The sequence below is a fragment of the Harpegnathos saltator genome, unplaced genomic scaffold, assembly GCF_003227715.2.
Source record: "Harpegnathos saltator strain DR-91 unplaced genomic scaffold, Hsal_v8.6 scaffold720, whole genome shotgun sequence".
Classification (NCBI taxonomy): domain Eukaryota; kingdom Metazoa; phylum Arthropoda; class Insecta; order Hymenoptera; family Formicidae; genus Harpegnathos; species Harpegnathos saltator.
This window is the reverse complement of record NW_020230561.1, coordinates 459977-472937: the sequence shown is the minus strand read 5'-3', so window position 1 is coordinate 472937 and position 12961 is coordinate 459977. Positions and strand designations below refer to the sequence as shown.

Genomic DNA, 12961 nt, shown 5'->3' with positions numbered 1-12961 from the left:
AGACTCCATGCATGCGGTGAGCTGCGGCAAACGGTTGCGGTGACCAATCAGAAGACAGACGCATGCCGGAGCTTGCCGCAACCGGACTTGCGCCTCCCTCCTGATTGGTCACCGCAGCATTTGCCGCAGTTCACCGCATGCATGGAGTCTTAGCTTTAGCTTTACCGCGAGCGCGCGGCAGGAGGAGGCACGTGACGAGTCAGCGCCGCTAAAATCTCTCCTGTCTGGCCCTTTCTCATCTTTCATGCAACGCACTACCCGCAATTCGGGAAGAAATATTTCGAGAACGCACGGATAATTTCTAGCAATGACACAACCCAGACAGCACCGGGCATCCAATGGATATATATTTTACGTCCAATTTATGTCCGTATGTCCGATTTACGTTCGTGTATATAAATTGGACGTAAGGATGTCCTTATTGGACATCGGACCTGTAGGACGTCCGATGTACGTCCATCGGACGTCCTATGTCCGAAGTTGTGACAAACGTACGTCCTATGAACGTCTTTTGTAAAAAAAATAGACATATAACGGACATCCAATGGACATCCGTATGCTGTCTGGATATATGTGTGTCTGTACGTATGTCTATATAGGGTATCTCATAATTGTAATACACCAACTCCATAGGAGCGTAGAACTAAGCGAGAGGAACGAAAAAGTCCTGTTCCATTTAGCGACATCTCATATAGTTTTTTAGTAATAACCGCGTAAAGTTTGGCGTTTATCACGCTCATTGCGGCCTATAGGTCCGCGGTGAGCTGTGTGCGTTGAAGCTAAGCGATAACGCTGACCGTCACGCGGTATCAACGCGCCAAGACGTCATGTCAGACGTCTATAGGACGCGATAGGCGTGACAAACGCCAAATTTTACGCGGTCATAAAAAATATACCGTAGTACTTTTGTATACCGTAAAAAAGCTGCGCAACGATAACGAAACTGTCGTTAACTCCAATAATGAGTTGAATCGCACTACAGGCCTCACAGTCATAACCGTAAGATCGGGAGAAAACTGACCAATCACATCAGTCGAGTATTTAGCACAAGGAGAATAGTCGACTGTGATTAGTCAGTTTTCTAACAACTTTACGATTACGAGTGAAATTTGTATACGTGTCTTCACGATAAAAAGTGCAATTGAGTTCAGTTAAAAATTTAGATTCTGATAATATATTGCTCAGTCATCTATTCACGTATTTAGTTTACCTGAATTATTTAGTTAGCCTACATATGTTCAGTTACGATGCTGTGTAATGGTAAATATAAAATTATTTTGAACAAAATCAATGATAAATCGTTAACAGGCGCATTTAGAAAAGTTTTAATTATGATTTAAATTAAAAATTATTGTATGGATATATATTTGTGAAAATATTTTTAATCATTATGTCAATATAATCTTAGTGTTATATCTTTTAGGAAAAATGTATCTTCCATATGTGGATGTTCCAGCAAAATTTCTAAATAATATATTTCAAAATAAGGAACCATGGCAAATAGTAACTATGACAACTACTGCTACTTTAGCTACAATATGGTTATGGAACTTCATATTTCAAGATGAAAGTAAATATAATTCTTTTATGAAGAATAATTAAATGAAGTATTAGTGATATCTTCCAAAACATTAATAATATTGTAAATATAATAAGATAATAGTTTGTTAATTTTTAAACATTTTTTCTGATAATTTATAGGTCTTACAACACGTGCAAAAAAACAGATATTTAAATTAGCTCGTTATATTCCTGCTATTCAGGATAAAATAAATAAGGAATTAACGAATGTTAATGAAATCTTTCAAAAAGATGCTTTAGATAGATTGAAAGACCTTCAATTTACTATAAAGCTTCCTGCAAAAGGATTAAGTGATGAGGAAATATTAAATATGGTAAAACAACATGTTTACATAGGTAAGATTAATTAATTTACTAGTTTAACAAATACTGTGACAACTTAGTTGACTTTTTTTATTTTCTAGGTGACTATAAGTGGGAAACAGGTCAAGTATCAGGTACAGTTTATAGGAATGATGATAAACTCGTAAGTCTTATGGGAAATATATATGCTATTGCATCGTATACCAATCCATTACATCCAGATGTTTTTCCTGGTGTTTGTAAAATGGAAGCAGAAGTTGTTAGGATGGCTTGTAGTTTGTTCCATGGAGACAATGAAGCCTGTGGAACTGTAAGTGGTGTTTTTATGATTGTTAAATTCTTAGCTGCATAAATTAGATAAGTATAGTTTTGACAAAAATATTTTAGATGACTACAGGTGGTACAGAATCAATTTTATTAGCATGTAAAGCATATAGAGACTATGCTCGTGAAGTCAAAGGTATAAAAAATCCAGAAATAGTGATGCCAATTACTGCTCATTCAGCATTTGACAAAGCTGCACAGTATTTTAATTTAAAAGTACATTCTGTACCAGTCAATCGGGATAGTTACACAGTTTGCATTAATGCTATGAAAAGAGCAATTACAAAAAATACAATAATGGTAAGATATAATATGATACAGTTGTACGAGATTAAATTTATATCAAATAATAGTTAGTTAATATCCATAATAGTTAGTAGGATCTGCACCAAATTTCCCCTATGGCACAATGGATAATATTAAAGAAATTTCTGAATTAGGTATGAAATATAACATACCTGTTCATGTAGATGCTTGTTTGGGTGGCTTTTTAGCCTGTTTTATGACTGATGCTGGCTATAATTTTCCCCCTTTTGACTTTCAACTTCCTGGTGTGACTAGTATATCTGCTGATACTCATAAGGTATTTATCTTTAATCTTATATTAAACAAATGAGGGTAATATGTCACATAAAATATAACAATCCAAAAATTTTTTTAATATTTGTCATATTAAAAAGTTCTTCATGAAGAGGTTTTGTGTATTTGAATTGTCTTTCTAACTATGTAAACAAAAATTCGTTCCTGTTCTTCCTTGAAGGAAGACAGGTACCATTGTAATTTCAAAGAGAATCTCAAAATATTACATGTTTGGATTCTACAGGAGAAAGATAAGCAGATGTTATCTGAAACATTCCTTTAAAAAATGTTTCTATTAAAAGTTATAAATATTTAAACTTTTAAAGTAAAGTGCATTCAAACTAATGTAATAAAACCATAAATTCAATAAAAAACTTCATAGTTTCTCCATTTTTTACTTTATTAAATATTCGGATTGTTGACTATTTACATTTAAAGACTCTTTACATTTAAAGACTTATAAATTCTTTTCACAAAATTTTGTCTAACTATAAACAATATTTCATAGATTATGCTAGCATAAATTTCATGTATTTTTTGTTTTAAATCATTCATTTTTAATTTTAAGTGTTTAAATTTTTTGTAGGTAATTGAAACATGATTTTCTTTTTGATATATGCCCATAAAAAATAATCAAAGGTGTAAAGTCAGATTATAACAACAAGGCTATTGAATAGAATCTCTTCGACCTATCCATCCATATTACCAAACAGTTTGTTTAAGAGAGATATTTGGTAACAAATGGATAGGTGGAGGAAATCCTGTTCAATAGCTCCCTCATTCAGCTGATTTTACAATTTGACAATTTTTAATGGGGATATATCGAACAAAAAAAGTCATCTTTCAACCTACAATAAAAAAAAGAGTTAAAACAAAGAATATGTGAAGCTTATGCTAGTGTGATCTCAAAAATGTTGTTTAGAATTAGACAAAATTTTGTAGAAAAAATTAATAAGTGTTTAAATGTGTACGGTCAGTAGTCCGAACATTTAATAAGTAAAAAAACAGAAAAACTATGAAGTCTTTTATTGAATTTATGGTACAAATATAAAATACAAATATTTAAAAAAATTTTGTCATTCTTTATGTGAGTTATTCTGTATATAATATCATACCATATATACGTTATTTGTATATGATACTGTAGAATATTGTACATACTATATAAGGAATATCATGCAATCCTTTTTCAGTATGGTTACGCTCCGAAGGGATCTTCATTAATTCTTTATAGAAACAAAAAATATCGACATTATCAGTACACAATAACAACAGACTGGCCTGGTGGCATTTATGGTTCTCCCACGATAAATGGTTCTCGTGCTGGTGGTATTATAGCCGCTTGCTGGGCCACATTAATGCATTTTGGATATGGTGCTTATGTAGAGTCTACCAAAAAAATAATTGATACTACTACTTATATCGAAAAAAGGTAGACAATTATAAAATTATAATTATAGAATATGTTATTGCGAATGCTCGCTGCTGAAAGATCGCTTATTGACAGATGTTGATATTGATCAATATTCTAATTTTTTTTTATAAAGTAATTAAACAGTAATAATAATTTTTCTAAGAAGACGTAAGTTTACTAATACTAATTTTGTTGCAGTAGTATCCGAGAATGTTGCATCGCGATCCGCGTTATCTGATCATGCGAGTGTGTGTTGATGTATGAACTCAATATTTTTGAATAAGAATTATAATAATATTTGTGATTAGAGATTATATAATCGTCCCAAGCATCACGCGGAAATATTTGTTCCAGCTTAAAGCTTAAGATAGTTTTTTTTTCTTTTCGGACGTTAAAATTGGACGTTAAAAAGAGGGAGTCACTTTTTTATCTTTTGTTGTATTGGTTTTTTATCAATTTTACCCTGATTTCAATGTTCATTAATATCGATAAGTTTCAGCGATCGATCTTTCAGTGCAATCGTAATAATATTTATATCATGATAAAAATTACAATTTTACAGTAATTTTACAATTTGAATATAGGTTGAGGAAATTAGATGGAATTTTTATTTTTGGTTCTCCAGTCACATCTGTCATTGCATTAGGTTCGAATCAATTTAATATTTATCGACTTTCGGAGGCTCTTAATTTCAAAGGCTGGAATTTGAATACATTACAATTTCCTTGCGGCATACACATATGTATTACACATATACACACTGAACCAGGTGTAGCTGAACGTTTTTTACAAGATGTCGAATGTGCATTGAAAGAAATTTTGAAGGATCCACAAAGTGAAGTGGAAGGAAAGGTAAAACAGCAAAATTGAAATTTATAATTCTAAAATGCTCTCTTTTGAGATGATAATTGTTATATATTTTTCAGCTGGCAATGTATGGAATGAGTCAAAATATTCCTGACAGAACTGTAGTAGGTGACTTTACAAGATACTTCTTAGACACCATGTATTATACTGGTGATAATTAAATATAACTTTGTAACTTATATAAAAATTATATTCACATATATATTATTTTGATATAATATTTCCTATAAGTATATTTTATAGTGTGATTATTTCCAAAATAAAAATATTACTCAATATTTAAAAGTATGAATATATGAGTCTTCCTATAGGGCAGAAACGGAAATTTGCGGAAGTGATTACGTTAGATACAAATATTACACACAAAAAATTCGTTGACATAGAGGCGTTCTTGAAATATAAGCGCTTCAATATATACGGCAATTTTTCTTATAAAGGTAATTTCTTCTTACAAAATAGCTTTTAAAATATAAATATGCTATTCATGATTTTTCTGTGCTTATAAGCTCTTGTTTTTAGATTATAAAAACAGGTGTTTAATGTAATATTGTAATGAAATTGACTTTACACATGTTTATGGATATCAAAACAAATTTTTAATATGCATTTGATATGTCCAATACTTACAAGAATAGGGTTGTGGCGTCAGATTTGATTTTAAAATTAGTGCGTTCGTACGTCACGAATCATATATTTGTTTGTTTTAAACAGTACCAGACGAGGATGACTTCTTGAAAGTTTGAATACAAAGCTAGTTTATGCTTATAATCAAATTATCACTTTGATTGCGAAATAAGGTGCCACAAAGTGCCTTGAACACCATAACGATCGTGACGTACAGATGAGCAAAAAGAATGTGCGTGAGATACTCATCGTTTTTTAAAATTTTTTCTTGGATGTTAGAAATGTTATTGAATAAATTATACTCTGCAGTTTGTCCAAATATAGGATAGTATAAAAAATGTTGTTATTAGCATTACAAGAATCGTGCATTTAATAAAAATTATGCCCCTTAATGTCTCATCCAGATGGAGAAATTATGTAGTCGTGTCCCTGTACGCGCCTTGGCAACAGAATTAAAAAAACCCGCCACTTAGAAGAAAACGCCGCTCTGTGCCGTGGCGCCTGTGTTTCTGTGCGCTGCGCGCGCCCTCGTTCTTCATTATCTTCTGTTCGTTAGCCTTGGTAACACGTGCGTTGGTTAGTTTTATCAGTTTCTTTCAGTTAATTTGTGCCAATTCTTCTTTTCAGATATGTCTAAGCATAAAAAATCTAAAAAGAATTCCTCCTCGAGACACTCGAGAGAGGAAAGGCACGCGCATAAGCACCGTTCAAGAGATTACTCTGGGGACAGGCGATTGCGGAGACAGGTGATTGCGGGACCGTTCACGCAGTAGATCGTGGAATGCACGTCTATCGCGTATTTCTCGGACGCCAGAGGATCTGTGTTCTCGAAGTTCCCTCGTGGAAATTCTTGACCGAACGCGTGAGTTTATCACCTCTAGTGAAGTCGGACATAACCTCCATTCTAAGGAGTGCTCTCAGGAGGTTATGTCATCCTCAGAACCATTCTTAGGGGTCCCTCAAGTATTCCCCTGGGAGGTTCCGACACTACTTCCTTCGTTCACGCCACAGGTTCCAGACCAGATTGTAGAAGAGCAGCCGGTCGCACAAGCGAACCGGGGCGTTGTACCAGGTATGTCCTCTTGTCGACCCAGCATTATTTGATAAATCCTGGCAAAGAGAGGACATAACCGATTGTCTCTTCTATCTGGTTACGCCGGTTTTTTTTCGCAAATCGATAACGTCGAGCCTCTGACTCCCAACACTGTGGCTTTCGCTGACACTCTTGTCACTATCCTCCCGGATTCTGAAGATCCATTGACTGCCCTAACATCTCATACTTTGGCCAGAGAACTGTTTGGCGGATCTGAGGTTCCCCCAACAATATCTTCTTGGGATCCTATCATTCTAGAATCGATACAAGCAGAATCCCGAGCAGGTTGAGTGAGGAAACTCGTAATTGTCTTCTGGCTAAATACAAAGTCAAGGACGACCTTGCAGCATTAGCTCCACCGAAACTCAATAAGGAGATTATAGCGACTTTAAGTTCTTCTACCTTTAAGAGAGACGAGTACCATTCACTCTTGCAAGCACAAATAGATGCCTGCCTCAATGCCTTGAGCTCAGGTATGTCGTTTCTATTGAAACCACAGCCTTTACAGAGCCTCAACGATGAGGCAAAATCTGCCCTGACAAACCTTTTAGAGTGCATACGCCTGCTTTCGGACCATTGTTATCGCCTCTTTCTGACAAGAAGAGCCTTTGTTAAATCTTCTCTCAATATTATCGGCAAGAAAGCTGCGGACACGGCGCCTTTGGACAAATTCTTTTCCGGCCACAATTTTGCCGAACCACTAAAGGCAGCTCAGGCCTGTGAGAGGACGAGTCGCGAGGTCGCCAAACCGGCACCTGTTATAGGAAGACGCTGCAACCCGTTCGCCAGCAGTCGTCTGCAAAATCAGGCATCTAGGCCACAACTCTGGGAAACCGCAGGGCCCCTGTTCGTTTTCCGCCGGCTCGACAAACAGGAGTCTCTTACATCAGCAGTCGCCGTCAACGACCTCAGTTAGGGACCTGGTCTTGTTATCTACATTAAGCAATGTAAGATCTGCCGGTCGTCTAAGCTTGTCACTGAGCAGTGGTCACATATGACCTCGGACCCCCTTGGTTTAAAAACAATTCAGGGGTACCGCATTCCACTCATGCATCCACTCCCGCTGAGGGCCTCTCTCGCAACCTATATTTTCGCAATCCACTGCCTTGCTTTGCGATTTTAAAGTAAACCGCATACTACTCAAGAGTGTTATTAAACCAGTCGACAAGATGCTATATTCGAAAGTTCACTAGTTTTATCGGCTCGGTCATCTCAGTATGCCCAGCAGTCCAATACGGGTTGCTTTATACTAAAAATTTGAGAGAGCAAAATATCTAGCCCTTCACTCGGAGGGAGATTATTCAGCTTTGATGAACATCCCTTCGGATCTAATCGACGATCTTATATGGTGGATTAATATATTCTCGAATCCCCACCAATCAAATAGAATTCGTTTAGGTAGATTTATCCGAGAATTTTTTTCGGATGTATCTTTGAACGGTTGAGGAGCTTCTTCTGGTGACCCTCGCACACGCCCGGTGGTCAGCAGATGGCTCTTCATATAAACGCACTAGAATTGAAAGCGGCGTTTAACACTCTTCAATGTTCCGCAGCAGATCTCAGTGACTAACATTTTACTTCGCATCGATAATACCACTGCACTTGCTTACATTAACAAATTTGGTACCGTTCAATATTCCTGTCTGTCTGCAATCTCAAGGGAAATCTGGTCCTGGTGCGAGAAGAGGAATATTTTCATTTTCGCCTCGTACATTTCATTAATAGAAAATTCTATTGCTGATTGCGAATCTCGATGCAGAGATCCCGACACAGAATGGTGTCTGTTTGACGAGGCTTTCCAGCAAGTGAATAAGGCTTTTGGTCCCTTTGACATAGATCTTTTCGCTTCCGCGATTAATAATAAATTTCCGCGATTAAAAATAAAGTGCGACGCGTACGTCTCTTGGTTTCCGGACCCGGGTTCGTTTACAACAGACGTATTCGCTCTCGCATAGGAGGCACTTAATTTCTACGCCTTCCCACCATTTATTTTATTACCATGCGTATTACGGAAACTTATAGACGACGAAGCAAAGGGAACTCTGGTGGTACCGTGGTAGCCATCACAAATTTGCTTCCCGCTGTTTCAACGACTCCTGATATCGAAGCCGTTAATTCTATCTTCCAACCATCTCTTACTTTCTTCACCTTTCAGGGACCATCATCCATCGTGGAAGACTCTTTCCCTGGGGATCGCGAAATTATCAGCGGGGCGTTTGAGACATGCTTAGTGCCTCCAGTAGCCATTCCAGCACTACTATCCTCACTTTCGGAAGCAACCATAAAACAGTATACTCGTCCTTTATGTTTTTGGTGGCACTTTTGTCGGAGGAGTAAAATACATTTGCATTCCTTAACGTTTTCTCAAGCACTGGAATTTCTGGCTCAGGAAGCACTCAACGTTTCTTCATACTCGAGCCTGAGTAATATGAGATCAGCAATTTCCTTAATCTCTCACAATGAGATTGGGAACCATTCTATGGTCAAGCGTTTCTGCAAAAATATAGCAGCACCGCGGTCTCGGTATGACTTTATTTGGGATCCGGCCCCTGTCTTAATAAAGCTATCTACGATTTATTCGTATGATTCTCCCTTCCTGAGTGTCATTACTAAGAAATTGGTCATTCTTCTTGCAATTTCGCAAATCTCTATAGACGATAAGCTAATTCTTCGCTTTTCAGATCGAATCAAAGCCTCAGCGTCGGGCCGTTCTCACTCTTTTTTTTTCTTTTCACGATTCGAAGACCATGAGAATCTTTGTGTCTTTCGCCTAGTACAATACTACTTGGAGAGGACTAGATTCTTGCGTCCTGCCGGTTGCGATACCTTCTTTATTTCGCCTAAGAAACCCCTCAAGGCGGTTACAGCACAAACGATAGGTCACTGGATTCGACAGAGCTTAGAAGACTGCGGAATTAACAATAATATAATCTCAGCCCATAGTACGCGTCATTCCTCTACTTCGCGGGCAGCCCAAAAGGGTGTTTTTTTAGACCTAATTAAACGCGCAGCAGGCTGGACCGGACAGTCTCGCGTCTTTGCGAACGTCTACAACAGGTCCATTATCAGTATAGAGGACTTTAGTAATGCGGCTCTTTTACTATGATATTTTACCTTCTTTTTTTCTCTCTCTTGAAAGAAAACATAGGAGTCAGATAATCTTAATTTTAATAGAAAACGATGAGCGTTTATCCGTATGTCATGCGAGTTTTTGCCCTAAACCTACCTAGAAAAGTTTATATATAAAGTGTTAAAACAAAAGATTCTAAACTTACAGAGTATATAGAATTAATTGTATTGAGTAAAAATTCTATGCCATAAATATAGATCAAAAAATAAAGGACAATGTTAACCCTTAGCGCTCCGTTGGCTCCGGTACGGAGACATCGCTCATTTGTTCAGTAACTCCGGTGGCTCCGCTGCAGAGCCAAATGTTTTTAACATGATTACACTTAAGATGCTATGTCATCGTCGCTGTAGTTAAAACGTGCTAAGTCTGTAATATTGAGGTTAAATTATTTTACGAACTTTTTTATGGTTAAAAACATAGAGACGAATGAATGTTATGATGAAAATTTAGAGCTGAGTGATAGTGAAGACGTATTTGATTTTCAAGTATTATTATTATTATTATTTTATTATTATTTTCAAGTATTATTTTCAAGAAAAGGATGGCAGACGTCAAACTAGTGAGTACTGTGACACTTGCCCAAGTAAACTCAGAATGCACATGGGGGATTGTTTCCAAAGATATCACACGATGGTGAATTATAAAATTTAAAATTTATGTTTCATTTGCAAGAGAAATATGCATATTTATAAAATAAATAAAATCAAAAACATTTACAAGCACGTGTAATTCCTTCCACACAAAATAAGACTTCTTCTCAGACGCTCCGCTACAAAAATGTGCCGGAGTTGCTGGTAGGCAGTGGTACAAAAACGCGCAGAGCGCTAAGAGTTAAAGAATCCCGTTTTTGTGTCTCTCGAGGGAACGGGCGAAACCTATTGGAAACATTGTGAATAAGTATCTATTTGAAGAAAATGAACTTCGGAATGTCCAGAAGTGAGGGAAAAATTTTTGACGCTGAAACAAAGATGCATATTATGAAAGATAAAGATAAGTTTACGGAAGAGTTTCTATGTTCTAAGTGCTACGTATTTTCACTATTGTTTTAAAAAGAGTAAATAATAATTTTAAAAATAATATTTTTCTAATATTAAAACCAACAAGAGGATGCAATTTTCAATATACCATATGTCCCGTAAAAACTAAGAACTAAGGTCTCAGAAGAGTGTCTTGACTCAATATTATAAAGGAGGAATCCCATTGGGCGTTTATCATATTGATCATCTCGGATCACTTCCATCTACGCACAAGAATTATCGACACATATTCATTGTCGTGGACGCTTTTTCAAAATTCATATGGTTGTATGCGACGAAAATAACCAACGCTGCGGAAATTTTAAGATGCCTGAAGAGACAGTCAGTTATTTTTGGTAATCCGAGAAAAATCATCTCCGATCGAGGTTCGGCATTTATCTCTCATGATTTCCGAGATTATTATGAAGCTGAAAAATTAGAACATGTGTTAATTACGACCAGCAAGCCAAGAGCCAACGGCCAGATAGAAAGAATAAATCGAACGGTGATTCCATTGTTACTATACGTGTATAGTAACTACTATACGTGAGCTCATAGAAGAGTTAACTAGTATATTCCAGGAGCAACGAGACGAAATACGAATCTAGGCCAAGCAAATATTCCCAAAGTTCAGCAAGAAAACAGGCACGGGTTTAACAAGACTAGGAAGGCGGCTGTACAATATAGAAACGGGCATCTGGTCGTTATTAAAAGAACTCAATAGGGGTCCGGACTGAAATTGGCATTTAAATATCATGGTCCTTATCGCGTTATTAAGATCCTGAGAAACGAGCATTATATGGTGCAAAAGATCGGTGAGCATGAGCGAACCCTACGAAACACAGCAGATGAGTACATGAAGCCTTGGATCAATAATGTCGATGAAAAACTAACCGATGATGAGGAGATTGAAATTATCCGAGGGAACATATCCGAGCAGGCTGGCCGAGTTGTTGGATGCTAAATTTTAATTTTTATAATCTGTCGAACTTATTCAAATAGCGCGGCGTGCACTTAGATTTAGCAGAGCAGCGCTAGTTTCGGCGCTGTAGCCGGCGCGCATGTGTGTAAAGCCAGCAGCACACGGTGCTTATTTTCGTGCTGGATTGCTTGCTGGATAAAAATACTGCGTTCTGATTGGTACATTTCCGAAGATGGATGGAAATGCACCAATCAGAACGCAGTATTTTCATCCAGCAAGCAATCCAGCACAAAAACAAGCACCGTGTGCCGCTGGCTTAAGCGAGTGAGGCGAGAAGAAAAACAGTCGAAAAGAGATAGAGAGTTAAGCGTGTGATTCGTAGAGAGTAAACCGAAAAGCGAGTTATATTCATAATAAACCAGTGACAATCGTAAATCCCACATATATTTCTTTTTAAATATATTTAATACATAGTATTTTATACTAAAAATGTTCATTTCACAAAATAAAATAAATACAATTTTATTTTTTCATACAATTCATCATCATGTTTACAATTCCAATGTTTTTATAAAATCCTGTTTATTTAAAATTAAAATTCGTATACATAACTACACAAATATATACAAATAATATTAAATATATATATATAACTTATAATAGAATAACATAATATAAGACTTTTATATTTGTCTTAATCTGCTCTGTCTCCACGAATTCCTCATACTGAGTTATTATAGGGCACCCTATATATGAATAAAATAATAAAAAAGAACTTTAATATTTAAAATGTTTAATATTTAAAAACATTTATTTTTTATAATTATCATAATAATATATATTTCTTTTTAAATATATTTAGTACATAGTATTTTATACTAAAAATGTTCATTTCATAAAATAAAATTAATACAATTGTACTTTTTTATACAATTTATTATCATGTTTACAATCCCAATTTTTGTCTTTATAAAATTAAAATTCATATACATATATACATATAATATCAAATATATTCACATAATTTATAATAGGATAGCATAATATTTTATATGCTATTATTTATACACACAGATATAACAATAAAACTTTAATATATAACATGAAT

At 35.8% G+C, this 12961-nt stretch overlaps 2 protein-coding genes across 5 annotated transcripts; both read left to right on the top strand.

The window, feature by feature from the left end:
* The first annotated feature begins 486 nt into the window (after positions 1-486).
* Sply (Sphingosine-1-phosphate lyase) lies at positions 487-5294 on the top strand. 3 transcript variants are annotated; one of them, XM_025305884.1, is made up of 9 exons: positions 487-581; positions 1424-1570; positions 1702-1917; positions 1986-2194; positions 2272-2508; positions 2582-2791; positions 3981-4219; positions 4786-5053; positions 5128-5294. In XM_025305884.1, the coding sequence occupies exons 2-9, from the start codon at positions 1429-1431 to the stop codon at positions 5227-5229; spliced, it is 1623 nt and encodes a 540-aa protein (XP_025161669.1). In that variant the 5' UTR covers positions 487-581; positions 1424-1428; the 3' UTR covers positions 5230-5294. The 3 variants fall into 3 exon arrangements, with proteins under 3 accessions (XP_025161669.1, XP_025161670.1, XP_011140828.1); XM_025305885.1 differs by lacking the exon at positions 487-581 and adding an exon at positions 724-999; XM_011142526.3 differs by lacking the exon at positions 487-581 and adding an exon at positions 725-1260.
* An 893-nt stretch (positions 5295-6187) lies between these two features.
* LOC112590135 (uncharacterized) lies at positions 6188-12041 on the top strand. Of its 2 annotated transcripts, none has more exons than XM_025305882.1 (2): positions 6188-6438; positions 8941-12041. In XM_025305882.1, exons 1-2 carry the CDS (start codon positions 6322-6324, stop codon positions 9889-9891), a joined length of 1068 nt encoding a protein of 355 aa, XP_025161667.1. In that variant the 5' UTR covers positions 6188-6321; the 3' UTR covers positions 9892-12041. The 2 variants fall into 2 exon arrangements, with proteins under 2 accessions (XP_025161667.1, XP_025161668.1); XM_025305883.1 differs by having other exon boundaries at positions 6188-6554.
* The last annotated feature ends 920 nt before the right edge of the window (positions 12042-12961 follow it).

Bases quoted from the DNA above. Each gene is read 5' to 3' on its own strand.
- Sply (XM_011142526.3), top strand. The intron at 2,792-3,980 runs GTATTTATCTTT...ATCCTTTTTCAG, and splicing joins TATCTGCTGATACTCATAAG to TATGGTTACGCTCCGAAGGG. The intron at 5,054-5,127 runs GTAAAACAGCAA...TATATTTTTCAG, and splicing joins AAAGTGAAGTGGAAGGAAAG to CTGGCAATGTATGGAATGAG.
- LOC112590135 (XM_025305882.1), top strand. From the start codon at position 6,322: ATGTCTAAGCATAAAAAATCTAAAAAGAATTCCTCCTCGAGACACTCG. The intron at 6,439-8,940 runs GTGATTGCGGGA...TTCACCTTTCAG, and splicing joins ACAGGCGATTGCGGAGACAG to GGACCATCATCCATCGTGGA.